This window comes from Epinephelus lanceolatus, chromosome 23 (genome assembly GCF_041903045.1).
Source record: "Epinephelus lanceolatus isolate andai-2023 chromosome 23, ASM4190304v1, whole genome shotgun sequence".
Lineage (NCBI taxonomy): Eukaryota > Metazoa > Chordata > Actinopteri > Perciformes > Serranidae > Epinephelus > Epinephelus lanceolatus.
The window spans coordinates 32,069,384-32,084,942 of record NC_135756.1 but is presented as its reverse complement, the minus strand read 5'-3'; the positions used below and the strand labels follow the sequence as shown (position 1 = coordinate 32,084,942).

Genomic DNA, 15,559 nt, shown 5'->3' with positions numbered 1-15,559 from the left:
TGAAGAGACCGAAGGGTGGCCACAATGCCTTTGCATCAAGGCAGCAGCATTAATCATACATCAGCAGCGCCACTAGTAAGCTCCCACCTGACCCCGCAGGTGCACAGCACAGAGCTGCCAAAGCTAACAATAGCTAACCAATGCAGACTGGTGGGAGCGGGCAATGGGCACTATATTTTAGTATGTTAACATGCTTAGCCAGCTGTCCTTCAGCAAAACCAACAGGAACTGAAGTAAAAGACACTAAAAAGAAGTAGGAAGTTAACATTAGGCTATAAATAAACTACATCACAGTCTAATGACTTAATGCAGCAATGCTGTAAAGCCATGTTAGGCATGATGACAGTCTGTAGTTTCATTTAGCCACTTGTTAGCAACCATCTTTTTAAAGACATATAAAAGCTTCAAAATTCATGAGTGGGATATTTACTGATTTATTTCATGTATTAGAACAAATTGTGAAAACCTCCTGAGCCTGAGTTAACCAAAAACCTCATTTCAGACATTTAACCAAAAACCCATAAAAACCATTGACTTCAAAACGAGGGAACCAGGAGAGCTAAAATGCTAACTCATCTCAGGGTTTTAAGACTCATTCCTGGGATACTTTTTGGTCACACTCCAGCCACCCTCCTCCTCCTCTGATAAGTTAAGTACAGTCCCTAACTATAATTCAATTACATATTTTTCTCATTAACTGTAATCGATTACAATTATATTTATTTTAAAATATTTTTTAATTGTATTTTTTAATCAATTGCATGTAAATGGTTAGCTAAAATTAGAAATATATTATTAATTAATGAATTAATATTATTAATAATAATGATGATAATAATAACAATAATTAAATACTAAAACTAATAATACATTATATAATTATTGTTATTATTATTATTATTATTATTATTATCATCATTATTAGTATTATTATTATTATTATCAAAAATAAGCTGTAAGTAATTTTGGGGGGCAAGTTAACAGTAGTAATTGTGTGCCACCCATCCAGTCCAGAGGCTTGGTTGGGAGACCCGTCCTGCGTCTCTGTCTCCCCCTCCTGTCCTCAGCACCAGCCTGCGTTTCCCTCTATTATTTTCCACTCAGTTTCTCGCAGTTTAAAATGGCGGCGTTGAGCAGCGCCGAGTCCCCACCGCCCGTCTTTAACGGAGACACCGTGGAGCGGGAGCCGGGCAGGGAGCGGGGCCTGGAGGAGCTGGGTGCCGGGCTGGACTCCTCCTGCACGTCGGGGATCCCCGGAGGTCCGCAGGATGAGGAGGTAAGCGCCACGGCGGCGGGGTAGCGGGTCTAAGCTGGGCAGGGGACACGGGCTCCGAGCGGAGGTAATTGGATGTAAATCTTCAGGAAACACCGGCTGTAACATGGATCGTGGGGGATGCAGTGCAGGGGGCAAAGCGATGGACCAAATGTGAACGATTGATTTGAGCGCAGGGCTCTCCCAACCCGCGGCTTCCGCTCAACGGAAAAATGCGACAGATTAATTCGAGCAGGAGGGGAAGGTTTTATTCGGCGGAGCCTGTGTTTATTTCGGGCCTGCTCTGTTCCATTTGCTCCTGGCTTCGTCTTCCAGGCTCACTGCAGCTGTAGCCTGGTGCGCCAACAGAGCACACACACACCGCTGTTGACGCAATAAAGACACGCAATTACACCGCTTTCTAATGCATTCTGGTGGATTCTAATGTGGCCAAAGTTTGATTTTCACCAATCCACTGAGGTTCTTACCTCAAAGGGATGATGATGAGGATGAGGATGGTGATGGTGATGATGATGGTGATGATGGTGATGGAGGTGGAGGCTAACTCAAGTCGTGCTTGTGTTTTTTGAGGTGTGATTGAGCTACACAGGCTACTTTTATTTATATTACAGGCTTTACAATCACCGCCCCCACGTCCACACACACACACACACACACACACACACACACACACACACACACACACAGGCAGAACCATCAGTCAGGCTGTGACCTCATCATTTAATACACAGTGACCATGTAGCCTAGCCTGGAAATCTGTCTTCAGTCTGCAGGTCAGAGGCCTCGCTGCTGGACCATGACAGCACGCTACATCACATCAGCAGCATACTCAAAATCGTTTCCAAAAGTTTGTAATATATAATATCACCATTTATATCAGATGCCCCCCCCCCCCTCATATTAAAACAGAGGTGAATCTGTTCTCTGTTTCAGACTTAAAATCTCTCATTCTGTGACCTGTCCCTCTGGTTTGTGTGGCCCCTTGCCCCATTTTAAGGCCCCCAAATCCTCATCACCTCAGCAGTTAGGAGTTTTCTTGTGAACATGTCACTTTGACAGTGGCATAGTTTAATAGTCTATTTTCAGGAGTATGGGAGCTGCAGTGGGTTAATATAGATGTGCTGATATACTTCCAACACATTTAAAAGGCACTCTGGTGATTTTAGTGCGTAGAGTTGGGGGACAAGAGTCAGATATAAAGAAACAGTACAAATCTGTGCTGCAGAGTCTGAGATGTTCCGACTTTTAATCTCTAGCACGGTCCAAGCTCCAAAACTGTTCACATAATGCAACCAGTGCCTTCTGGCCTCTCTGGACCCTTCCTGCCAGGTAAATGCCCACATTTCCCTTTGCTCCACAGCCGCAGTTTGTTACACAGAGTCTCATGTATTTGTTGTCTCAAAGTCCAGCTGAAGACAATCTTGGATCAGATCCCATCAGCTGTCAGTCAGATGACAATCATCTTCTGGGGCGAATATTTGGGAGTTCCAGTGTAGCCAGTGGATATATGGGCCAAGACTTCCTCTTCCTAATCTCTATAAACAGATGTTTGCATATTAGGGATGTCAAAGGTTAAAGGTTAATGAGTTAACTGCAGAAAATATTTTTGACAGGTTATGCATGTCGGTCTATATAGGTTCATGTTGCTGCTTTTCGGTTAACTGCACTGCACACTATCCAGGTCTGGCGGGAGCGTATAGGGGCACCGCTTATTCGGCGATTACCGCTAGTAACACTGTCCCAACCCAACAGCATTGCTGTGGAAACATTGTGCCCTGGTGAATAAGCAGCTTAATTTCAAGCCACAGACCCCCTTTTGCATAGAGTGCTCCATGGATATGGTTTTCTGTAGGCCAACGCAGAAGTTAGCATCACATCCCTTGTCAAAAAGCCGATAGAATTATTCCTTTGGATTTGGGATTATGGCACAAAATAAGCTCTGTGGCAAACAAATGTTTTGATACTTACATGTTTTGTTCAGCAAGATTATCTCCACAAATGAACACCACTTATATGAATTTTGAAGCCTTAATGCAATTGCCAGAAGTAAAAAGCTAACGTCGCGGAGACTATCGTAATCTTTTGAGTGTTCATACTTGGCGACATGTGTTTTTGTAAGCGGGAGTCTTGCCAACTGCGTTAGGACCTGTGTGTGCACACCACATGGTTTCTCCGCCAACAGCCCCAGATAATGCGGTGACGTCACCAAACTTGGAGACGACACATCGTAAAGGCATGGATATTCTTTATTATCTTGGGTCCAAACACAACGCACTCCCCGTGATCCTGTGGACGCCGCCATTGTTGTTACTTGCCGGCCGGCTTGTCAGTGTTGCCAGATCTCGGGAGAGAAACAAGCAACCAGGGCTATTGAAACAAGCCCAAAAGAAGCAACTGCAGTTCGACGTAATATCATGTGTTTAAATAACTTATTAGACGGATATATAGAGAAAGGTGACATTTAGAGAGCAAGCCCAAATAAGCAACTCCTCTTCAGAAACAAGCCCAAAGTCGTGGCTAATAAGTGGACCCGGCAAGTGGCAACCCTGCGGCTTGTCTTTCTCACATTTCTTCTGTCCTCCTGCGTGCTGACCTTGGACGTATCCTGCCTCTCATTGGCTGGTGCTCTTTGTCAGTCATGTCAGCCTTCTCCAGTTTTCTAGCATGCCAGATATCCAGTCCCTGTCACAGACGAGGGGGCGACTTACTCGTAGGCTTGTTCACACATGAGGACTCGTCCTGGCAGACTATCTGCTGACTCACCTCCGACCCAAGGTGGCTCTCAAGATCATCTGTGACGTCAAAATCGCGGTGAAAATCGTGTAGTGTGAACTAGGCTTTAATATCACCACCACAACGAGGGCTGTAAAACTGTGTTTGTTGTAATGACGTTCTGTAGTCTCACTTAGACACCTGTTAGCAACCGTCTTTTTTTAAACACATAAAAGCCTCAAAATCTGCGAGTGGGGTATTTACCATATTCAATATTTCATATTGTAGAATAAAACATGAAAGTCTCTTAAGCTTATGTTCAGCACAGACCTTATTTCAGGCATCTAACCAAGTACCACTAAAAAAACCCACTGACTTCAAGACGAGGGAACCAGGAGTGCAAAATGCTAACTTCCTAACTTTCCAGGTTTCAGGACTCATTCCTGGATCACTCCACCATTAGCAGTGTCAACACGGCCAGTGGTACTGACATAGTTATCAATCAAAAGGGGTTTGGTGGCTCAAATGAAGCTGCTGACACACTGGGGCTACCTGGGGGATAGACCGGACGGTGGCCACCATGCTTCTTCTTCAAAGCAGCAACAGCAATCATGAATGAGCAACGCTGCTAGCTAGCTCCCATGTGACCCAGTGCTGAGTGGCCATGGCTAACGTTAGCTAACCAGTGGAAACGGGTGGGAGTGTGGGCAGTGGGCACCATTTTTTAGTATGTTAACATGGCTAGCCGGCTGTCTGTCAGCAAAACCAACAGGAACTGCAGTAAGATATCACAAAATATTAAAATCTCACCACCTCTAATGGATAGCACTTTGTAATGTGGGGCTAAAGCTCACTGAGTCAGTGGAGTGCTGGACTATCGGACTCATGCATTTCACATCATGTTGTTTTGTTTTGGGGGTTTTTTTTCTTAAAAATGAACTAGGTAGTTACTGGTTAATAGGTGTCGGGCTGCTGAAAGCAAAATAACCACTAAAATCTAAAATCCCCACTGCACACGAATGCAGATAAACAATAAAAACAAATGCTCATAAAGTTTAATCATTGTCAGATGATAGCTGATGTGACCCGCGATTGCATTTCTGCCAATGCGTTCACACCTCTCTACACTAATTTCCCCTCGGGGATCAATAAAGTATTTCTGATTCTGACTACTCAACACTACACAGACTACAAATGGAAACCAGAACGCTTCTGATACCAAAATCCTGTCCAGTTGCCTACAAACTCTGCATACATATGCAGATATCTGTTCATAGAGATTACCTGAGGTAACTCTGAAGACATCATCAGGGTTATTTTATCAGACTTGACAAATCTCCTCCAGAGCCTCAGAAGTTTTTACTGTTTTACAGTAACACACTGTTGTGGCTAAGGAGTGCGGCTCAGCAAATGATGATGAGTAAACTTGTGTAATTAGTGGGTTTCCCTCTTAATTTACTTTTCACTTACAAATGTACAACATATCATATCAATCAGTCATAAGTAGGGCTGACCCAAAAAATTCGAAGCTTCGAAGCTTCGTTCAATGGCACGGGATTCGATTGTGAAAAAAAAAAAATTTGAATATTCAGCCTTTTTTTTGTCCTGTTATTTTTGGGGGATCTTGAACACAACACCATCTCTGACAAGGAAATAGAAAGCCCGACGTGCAATGAATGACGACCTATTATCCTACTTGAACACAGACAACTAAATTCTTTCATCAGTGTGACTCATAATAATGATGAAATAGATTTTATTGATGTAAAATAATGTGCTGATGGTGACATTTTCCACCGGTCCGCTGCGCTCTGAGTCTGGTGTCAGTGACACATGCTGCTCTGAGTCGCGCATCTGTCTGCTTGCGCTGCAGTGCGCGCCGAGGGTTTTAATTTTTAGTGTTAAATCAAAAGTTATCAGCTACTACACTACTTATCAGCAACCAGAAGGGTTTTTTGTTTGTGAATATTTTTACCTTCATTCTAGGGTTGCAAGAAACTACCTTTTCGCTATAATTTGTAAGTTATTAACTTTTTTGGACTTTTAAGCCGGTACTGGCTTTAAAATGAACTATCAGAATCAACCAATGTGCTTTTTTTATTTTGCACAATGAATGAATATTGCATACATTGAAAAGCATTCTATTTCATGTCTCCATCTGCTGGTCATTGCAGTAAGAGTATGCATGCACAATAGGATGTTAATTCCACAACAGAAGAGACTTGATGATCACTAAAATTGGGTGGAGAAAATATATATAAATTGATCGGACAAAGATATCAGTGATCAAGGATGTTACATATCGGCAAAAAATCCAGTATTATGCATCCCTAATTGTGACCATGTCTCCACATGGAAGTTGTATTGGACCATAAGAAAATTGTTGTGTTGACATACCTATTGCTCTGCTCTTTGACATTAATATTAAAGGGCCATACCAGTGGCTTTGCATGTTTGAGCCCATAAACAAGTAGTCAGTACTCCACCACTTACTTTTTATGAAGCATCACTTTGGAATTGATTTCCTCCATCCAGACAGCCATTGGCTTCAGCTCATTGGAGTTTGATATGAAAATCTTGAAACTTGCTGCAGATGGACAGTCTATCACACTGAATGTTTGACGCCCTGTTTTGTTTGTAAAATGTCAGTGAATAGTGAGAAAATGCACAGTTTAATTTTCCAGAACCAACTGTGATGCTTCAGGTTTTGTCTTTTGTCTGACCAACATTCCACAACCAAACGTTCTTCCTTTTACTGTGATATAAAACTGTTAAAAAAAGGTAAATCTTCACGTTGGAGAGGCTGGAACCAAATGTTTGATGTTTTGCTTGAGAAAATGAATCAATCAAAATAACTGCTGATTCATTTTTTGTGCATTGACTAATTGATTACTCAACTAATCGTTTCAGCTCAGAAGTCCAGGAACTATTGCAAGAATTAAAACGTTCCTTTCGGGGTATGTTTTCTGCATTTCTCACCTTGTTTGCTGTTGCAGGCTTGTGAAAATAGCGTGTGTTAAATTCTGTACACTGCTCTCCAGTGACACAAACTCCACCCTCAAAGTTCTTGCGCCATTGGAAAGTAAAACCTCTTAAGCAGGGACTTTTTGCAGCAGAACCTACAGTTTGACCCTGGTGCCTGCAGTTGAAATTCAGATAGAGTTATTGAGTTATTGAGTTCCTGGAAAGGTTTCTTTTGAAGAAACTGGCTGATAGTCACCACAACTTAATATTTTCATGATGGATTGATTTTAAAATAGTGGAAGACGATTAACTTAAAAACATATACTTTGCTTTTGAAAAGTTTTGGGAGAACTTTTACATGAAACCCAATCCATTTCTTATTTAAATGACTGGAACTAAATGTGTAATTCAGTTACAGTATTCATTTATTCATCCAGTGAATCAAATAACTGCCTGGTCACTAATCAGAAGATCGGAGTATCCTTGGGCAAGATAACGAACCCCAAGTTGCTCCCAATGGCTGTTGCCCTGTTGTGTTAGTGTGCTTGAATGGTGACGAAGTAGCAGGTGGCACCTTGTATGGTAGGCTGTGTGTGAATGTGTGTGAATGGGTGAATGTGACTGTAGTGTAAATGCGCTTTGAGTGGTCAGATGTTTGGCGCTATACAAGTGCAAGTCCATTTACTATTTTACCATTTACATTGCATAAAGGTGTCCATGGCTCTAACTTCACTTTTTTTCACCACTATCTAGGGATGTCAGTTGCAGTTTATTTTGCTTTTGACAGTCTGACATCCATTAACTAGTGACTGATTAATTTTTAACAAAAACAAATTACGCGATATACAAGAGGCCTTTCTTTTTAGTCCAGCGCTCCAGGGACTCTAGCACTGCATTTCAAAGCACTATCCATTCACAGGTGGTGAAATTTTCATGTTTTTTGATGTAAATGTTTTCACTTATTTTCTGTTGGGGCAGCATGAGGCCCGTTTCCACTGAAGAAGTTCCTGGTACTATTTGGGGGACAGGAACTACTACAGGAACGTCTTCTCGCTCGGCCCTCTCAACCGCCGTGTCTCCACTGAGAGAGCGGAGTACGAGGAAGGTTCCTGTAAAGTTACCGGGCTCTGGATGTGACGTAATCATTGCGCGACCATTTTGGCCAGGGGACGTAAGGACGGCGTTAGCCGATAGCGGTGTCTGTAATAACTCACTAAATGGCCCGTGAAAAAAATATTTTTTCCAGCGGATGTCTTAGTTACAACATGATTGAGCTAAATGGAGTAGTTTCATGTCGTATCCGACAACAGGAGGCTTTTAACAGATGACGTCCTGATGTTAGCTTTGCTGCTGCTGTTAGGTGATGCTTTCTAGACATCGTGACTTCCCATAACTGAATAAATACCACATATATCAACACAAAACTGCTTTGCTAGCTCAATCATGTTGTAACTAAGATATCCGCTGGAAAGAATATTTTTTTCACGGGCCATTTAGTGAGTTTTTTTTAGATGGCGGCGGAAGCTATATGAACGAGCTAACCCTCGTCTGCTGAGTTTTAAAAATGCCGGCTATTTTGTTGCTTTCTGTTGTCGTCACATCCCTCCTTGAGTATATCCAGTCAGCACCAAGTAAACCCCAAGCCCCAGCCGGGAGTCTTTTGGGGCTGTTCTGAGTACCTACCCCGAGGCAGGGACTTGTTTAGCCCCTGTAAAAGTTCCGGAACTCTGTCCTTCGGGGGTGGTTCCTGCGGTGGAGACACGCACCAACGGCCCCGGCCCCGTAAAATTACCCCGAAGTTCCTTCGGTGGAAACGGGCCTATGGTGGTGCTGTGGTTAACATTGTCACCTCACAGCAGGAGGTTCCTGGTTCATATCCGGGGTGGGGGAGCCCTTCTTTACAGAGTTTGCCTGTTCTTCCAGTGTCAGCTGGGTGCTCCAGCTTCTTCCCACAGTACAAAGACATGCAGGGTAATTGGTGACTCTAAGTTGGCTGTAGGTGTGAATGTGAGTGTGAATGGTTGTCTGCCTCTATGTGTTAGCCCTATGATAGTCTGGCAACCTGTCCAGGGTGTATCCTGCTGCTTGTCCAATGTCAGCTGGGATAGGCTCCAGCCCCCCTGTAATCCCCGACATGATAAGAGGTGACGGAAAATGAATGAATGAATAAATAGCTGCATTAACATGCAGAACCAGCCTGCACAACCTCCAGTCTCTACTGGTATCTTGGCTGTGATAGTTAGTGGTAGGTGTGTAAATAACTACTTTATTCTTGATATAGTATTGCGCATGCGTGGCTTCCGTAGAAGACAAAATAATCAATCAATCAATCAATCAATTTTATTTATAAAGCCCAATATCACAAATCACAATTTGCCTCACAGCCGTCCGTGACCAAATATCGTTTACCCTCAGTTACCGACAATTAATTGCACAGCCTTATATCATATGCCCATTTAACACAATCTGTTAAAGAAAAAGCTGCCACTCCTTTCTTTTTTGCTTTTGGCCAAAAAAGAAAAACAACACATAAATAACGTAGATAATTGTAACTGCTTAAGTGCAGCGAAGTTTACTTTTAATTGACTCCACCACCACATATAAAACAGCACATGGGATAAGTTGAAGTTAATGGCTTTCTGACAGAAAGTATTTTATGGAAGAAATGTTTTCATTTTAACGTAAACCACCATCTTTTGCCTAAAATTCGAAGGCAAACTTCTCCCAACAGCCATGAAGCATGGAATAACGGCAATATTGTTTACAAAAGTATAAAATTCAGGGATGTTGGTAGCGTAGTGGATAGTGCCGGCGCCCCATGTACAGAGGCATTGCCTCGCTGCAGCGGCCGCAGGTTCCAATCCGGCTCGCGGCCCTTTGCTGCATGTCAGTCCCCACTCTCTCTGTCTCCCCATTTCACTCTGTCTTGTCATTAAAGGCAAAAAGCCCACAAAAATAATCTTTAAAAAAAATGTATGAAATTCAGCTCAATAGTAACAATTGTTTTTTGCTAGTAATGTTTCTTTTGCATTAATTAGCCTGGTGGCTAACTAAGTTTTTAAGTCTACACTAGCTTAATTACATGTATTATTCATACTTATTCTCACTCACCATTGGTTTAAGTCACTGCATCTCCCAACAAAACAACATGGTTGAATCTTAGCCCATGTGCATGTTTTTGTCAGCCAAACATTGCTGAAACAGTGCAGCTAATGTTACTGTAGTGAGAAGTTAGCAGAGAGAGACACCTGGCCAGGCAGGCATGTCCTGTTTTATCTCTGCTTTATAGTTGGGCATTTCAACATGGGGGTCTATGGAGATTGACTCGATCTTGCAGCCAGCCTCAAGTGGCCATTTGAGGAACTGCAGTTTTTGGTACTTTTTCAGCCCCGGACGTTGCTGCTTGTACAGCAATCTCCTTTCTACTATGAGACCATATCAGTTTAATTCAATACTTTATTGCCATGGCAACACGGTTAATAAGAATTTGCCTTCGTGCAGCTTGTGAAAACAGACAAAAATCTAGACATGAGTAAATGTAGCATGTAATATAGGAGTAGCAAAAACTGTTCAAACATCCACAGTATATTTGTCAGGTAATATCAGACATTGAGATGTCCCACAGCAGGGATTTTGGTAGTATTCCTGGTCTTCAAGTTGAATTTTAATTTTCTAGGGTGTTTTTTTTTGTCATGTCACTCTTCCATCTCTCTGTCACACATTAGATTTGTTTTGTTTCTGCTTATGCGTCATGTGGTGTAATGCAGCCTTGTCATTTGATGCTGCAACTTGGGGGGTATCCAGAACGCTTGGTTTGCTAATGCAAATACGGCAAAGTCATTGTCACATGGAAGTGAAAATCGAGAAAGGAGTGAGTCAGAATCACAATTTCAAATTCAACTATGATGTGGCCACCTGTTGTATTACTGCTGTTAAACTACTGTGAATGCAATTCAAGGCTTGCTGCACAGATATTGGACATTAAACCTTCCAGGTTCCAACAACTCTAATGGCATCACTCTTTCCTAGTCTAGTAGACTTTTGATGTAAAATGTCAGTAAGAAACTGTGGAGTTTTGTTGACAGAAGTTTGAAAACAGTTGAAAAAGCAGCAAAGAAAAGGTGACTGAAATTCAGACTTTACAACAATGACCCCCTCAAGCAGATATATGCACATGGTTACATATAGGGCTGGGTGATATGGAGAAAATCAAATGTCACGATGTTTTTGTTAAAATACCTCAATATCTATATTGTGATGATATTGAAGGGTTGACTGTTTGTGCTATCACATAATAGTTACACAATGAGAATTTTGAGTTGTGAAGAAATACTTGTTGCATGTTGCAGTATCCAAAATCTAAGACGTCATCTGGTCTCCTATAACAATAACTAGCAAATCAGTTAATAGTGGTGAAACAAACTGGCCATACTTCCTGCACAGATGTATCACATTAAAAGTCTTCCAACACCTTAAGAGGTATAAACCCTCAACCCGCTGGAAGTAAAGTTTTACTGACGGTGTCTTAACAGCAAATAAAAGAACAGCAGACGTAAATAAAAACAAAGTGCAATGATTTGTGAATCCTTGTGGAACTTTATTCAGTTGAATACAGTAAAAAGACAAGATATTCAGTGTTCAAACTGATAAATTTTATAGTTTTTTTTTCTTTGTAAATATACACTCTTTCAGAATGTGATACATGCAACATGTTCCAAAAAAGTTGGGACAGGAGCATGTTTACTACTGTGTGACATCATCTTTTCTTTTAACAACAGTCGGTAACCGTTTGGAAACTGAGGACACAGTTGTTGGAAGTTTTGAAAAAAAATTCCTTCCCATTCTTGCTTGATATATGACTTCAGTTGCTCAATAGTCCAGGGTCTCTGTTGTTGTATTTTGCGCTCAATAATGCACCACAAATTTTCAGTGGGAGACAGGACTTGACTGCAGGCAGGTCAGTCTGGTACCTGCACTCTCTTTCACTACGAAGCCACGCTGTTTTCACACATACAGAATGCGCCTGATTGTCTTGTTGGAATAAGCAGGGACATCCCTGAAAAAGATGTAATCTGACAGTATATGTTGCTACAAAACATCTATGTACCTTTCAGCTTTCATGGTGCCTTCACAGATGTGCAAGTTACCCATGATGCCATGGGCTCTAACACACCTCCATACCCTCACAGATGCTGACTTTGAACTTTGGGCTAGTAACAGTCTGGATGATCTTTTCGTCTTTAGCCCAGATTACATGATGTCCATGAATTCCAAAAATAATTTTAAATGTGGACTAGTCAGACCACAGCACACTTATTCACTTTGTGTAAGTCCGTCCCAGATGAGCTCAGGGTCAGAGAAGTCAGATGCTGTTGATATATATATATATGGCTTTCACTTTGCATGGCAGAGTCGTAATGTGCATTTGTAGATGCACGAACTGTGTTTACACACAATGGTTTAAAAATACTGACTTATGTTACTACTCCAACTCATTTTACCCCAAAAAACTTACAAAGGGCCCCCAAGCACTGACAAAAATAATGCAGTTCAATGGTATACTACTTAGGCCTACTTAGTATGTATTTGGTAACTTTTGCTAGAAACAAAACAAAACAAAATCGTGTTTGCTGAAGCTGTCACTATATTCTCACAACACAAAATAGATAATCTGTGGAAATATTCCTCATATTCCTCTGCCTGCACTATTGCCTTGTAGCATTCCTAATGACCTTAATGTCAATCACTGCTTGTGAACTGCAGTCAAACCATGCATTGCTGATTAAATATGAATCAAGATTTTGTTACTGCATTTCCTTTTTCTCACCTCAGATGTTTTCAGAAACATATTTTAGTGTACTGTTTAGCTGTAAAATAAGAAAGTTGGTCTGCGTGGTGGGCGGTGCTTGGTTCTTTGGTCGACTTTATCCAACATAGCAGCCAGGTCACAAACTGGTATTAAAAAAAATCATTATCCCCAGAGACCACCATTACAAAAGAGATGTCCTTAAAACTGTTGACAGGACACCGTGAATTGCAAACAAGGTCAATTATGACTCTTTATAGTCTGAATTTTTTGAGCCATGTTGGTTTAATATTTGTAAAACTTTGTTCAAGCGAAGAGAAAAGATTTAAAATTCTGTTGTATAATCACAATGTAAAGTCTGTGTGCCGAGGGGGATCTCGTGGGTGGGGCCAGCAAGAGAAAGACTGCTGCGCATATTCAGCGGGCTGCAATCCACGGAAGTAAACCCAGAAGCTAGGAAAAATTTGGTGTATGCTCCAGGCAAGTAACTCCATTAGAATAAATAGGCGCCATCTTGGAATCGGGTCTCTAGTTATTATTAGAATATGTGATTAACCAGGCTCTCAGGACCGGTGACACATGTCACTCTATTGGTCAGTTTTGCTACTCCTCAGTTTACTGCGCTGGTTGGAGCTAGGTAGTGTTTAATTCGACCATCACTGCTCCAAACCAACATCATTGCTGTGGAAACATTGCGCTCACCCTCTGGTCTCTCCCCAGTTCACCCTGGCAAGTAAGATGCTTCATTCAGAGCTGTAAATCCCCATTAGCATTGTCTATGTTATCACTGTTAGTTCCGTTACCACTGTTACAAGTTTAGGGAGAGACTGGAGGGTGGGCACAATGGTTCTGCAGCAAAGCATTCTGCCACCAAAACAGCATTAACAGGTGTAATTGCTGAATGAGCAGCGCCACTGGCTGGCTAATGTTAGCTCCCTTTAGTGCGCACTGCAGAAGGGGCAAAGACACCAGTGGAGACCAGGCCCCCTGGAAGTGAGCCAGGCTTTGAAGCCAATTTTCGTATCGGCCAAAGTGATGCTCTGCGACCCAAAAATACTTACTCCCATTGACTTATATCAGGAAAGAGACATCTGTAAACCAGCAGATAAATTTGCTTGAGCATCACAACCCCAACAAATTAATCATTTCACTCTCAGATTTGACTTATTTAGATTTATAACATTTAGAAAGTCTAGAAGAGCTGCAAGATTAAATCATTTTATCCCCATTCAAACTGAAAGTTAGCTGTTCAACTGGCAGAACTAAGATGCTCAGCTGTTTGGCTGCCGCAAGTGACAAGTGCACCTGCTATATGGGCATCGCTATGTGGAAGCAGGGGTAATTTCTGGGTAATTTCATACAGAGCAGTTGAACCATTTTGGCGTCATGTCTCACTGAGCAACTTTCATAGGAATAAACGGGATCCCACCTCCGACACTGTATCCAGGCGTCTTTATCCATCAATGGTATTAATAATATAATGCAGTAACAATAAAATTTACAGGGCAGATGGCAGTGGATCACAAAAGAGGGAGGCTTCATATTAGGGATGGAAATCAACCGAGGATACACAATACAATATTATCATGATACTTAAGTCACAATACAATATTACTGCGATTTTAAACATATTGTGATAAAATACATTAGGCTATATTACCTTTTTCCAACTGTAAATTATGTCCCAAAGGAAAACTTGGTCAACACCTGTTTTATTTAATGAGATATATAATAAGTTTGAGTCTGTTCATCTCACGTCAGACATTTTTTGCAGCAGCAAAACGTATCTAGAGGACCGAAAAACAATTAATTTTATTATTCTAGTAGGCTACCTAACATTTAATTTGTATTTGTCATATTAATAATTTATATAATGAAAAAGTCAATGCTTCGCACTGTGTGACGATACGATAGTGCCACACAAAAATATCGAGATATTATTTTCACTATGAACAAATATTTTTATCAAACAGCTTGGTTCAAACCCACAGCCAGCATGGTCTATAAAACAACACTGTGCTCACACAGCCAACAGTGGTAAACTCGCAGTTACAGCTCAGCTCCCCCTCCTGTGATCTCCTGTGACACCTCACACACACCTTAGTCAGGCAAATAGAATTTATAAGCCTTGAGACTGTGGTTGTTGTTAATGTACTTAAGGATATAACTCTGTTAACATTGTTTGCTGTGTTTCCCCACAGATCTGGAATATCAAACAGATGATTAAGTTGACACAAGAACACTTAGAGGCCCTTCTGGACAAGTTTGGAGGAGAACACAATCCTCCTTCCATATATCTAGAGGTAAGATAGACTTGGCTTTAATGAATACAGTTGCAGAAACATAAATCTTGTGAGTGTCACTTTGGGTATGGGAGCTATTGGGTCAATGCTCTCTGGTGTGTTGTCTCTGTCAGGCCTATGAGGAGTACACCAGTAAACTGGACGCCCTGCAGCAGAGGGAGCAGCAGCTGCTGGAGGCCATGGGCAACGGTACAGACTTCTCCTGCTCTCCTTCTCCTGTGCCAGCCCTTCTGGAGGTCAAGATGGGAGGTTGTGGGGTTGGGGGTGGGGCCCAGGCCTTTCCATCTGCCCCCAACACCTTGGCTGTCCTGCAGACCCCTACTGACGCCAGCCGAGCCAACCCTCGCTCCCCCCAGAAGCCCATCGTCAGGGTCTTCCTGCCCAACAAACAGAGAACAGTGGTACGTCCCATGTCCTCTCTGAGGATGTAATAAGAAAATTAAATAAGCGAATGTAGGTAGATTCACTTTGGTCAGCTTCACAGGGGCAAGCTGCCACCAG

At 41.9% G+C, this 15,559-nt stretch overlaps 1 protein-coding gene across 2 annotated transcripts in view; it reads left to right on the top strand.

Moving 5' to 3' along the window:
- Window positions 1-1,092: 1,092 nt before the first annotated feature.
- Window positions 1,093-15,559, top strand: part of braf (B-Raf proto-oncogene, serine/threonine kinase) — a 31,551-nt gene continuing 17,084 nt past the window's right edge. For both annotated transcript variants that reach the window (XM_033614773.2, XM_033614772.2), the window contains exons 1-3: window positions 1,093-1,276; window positions 14,957-15,058; window positions 15,172-15,459. In XM_033614773.2, coding sequence (XP_033470664.1) covers window positions 1,121-1,276; window positions 14,957-15,058; window positions 15,172-15,459 — 546 coding nt within the window. In that variant the 5' untranslated portion in view covers window positions 1,093-1,120. The remainder of the gene's footprint in view (window positions 1,277-14,956; window positions 15,059-15,171; window positions 15,460-15,559) is intronic.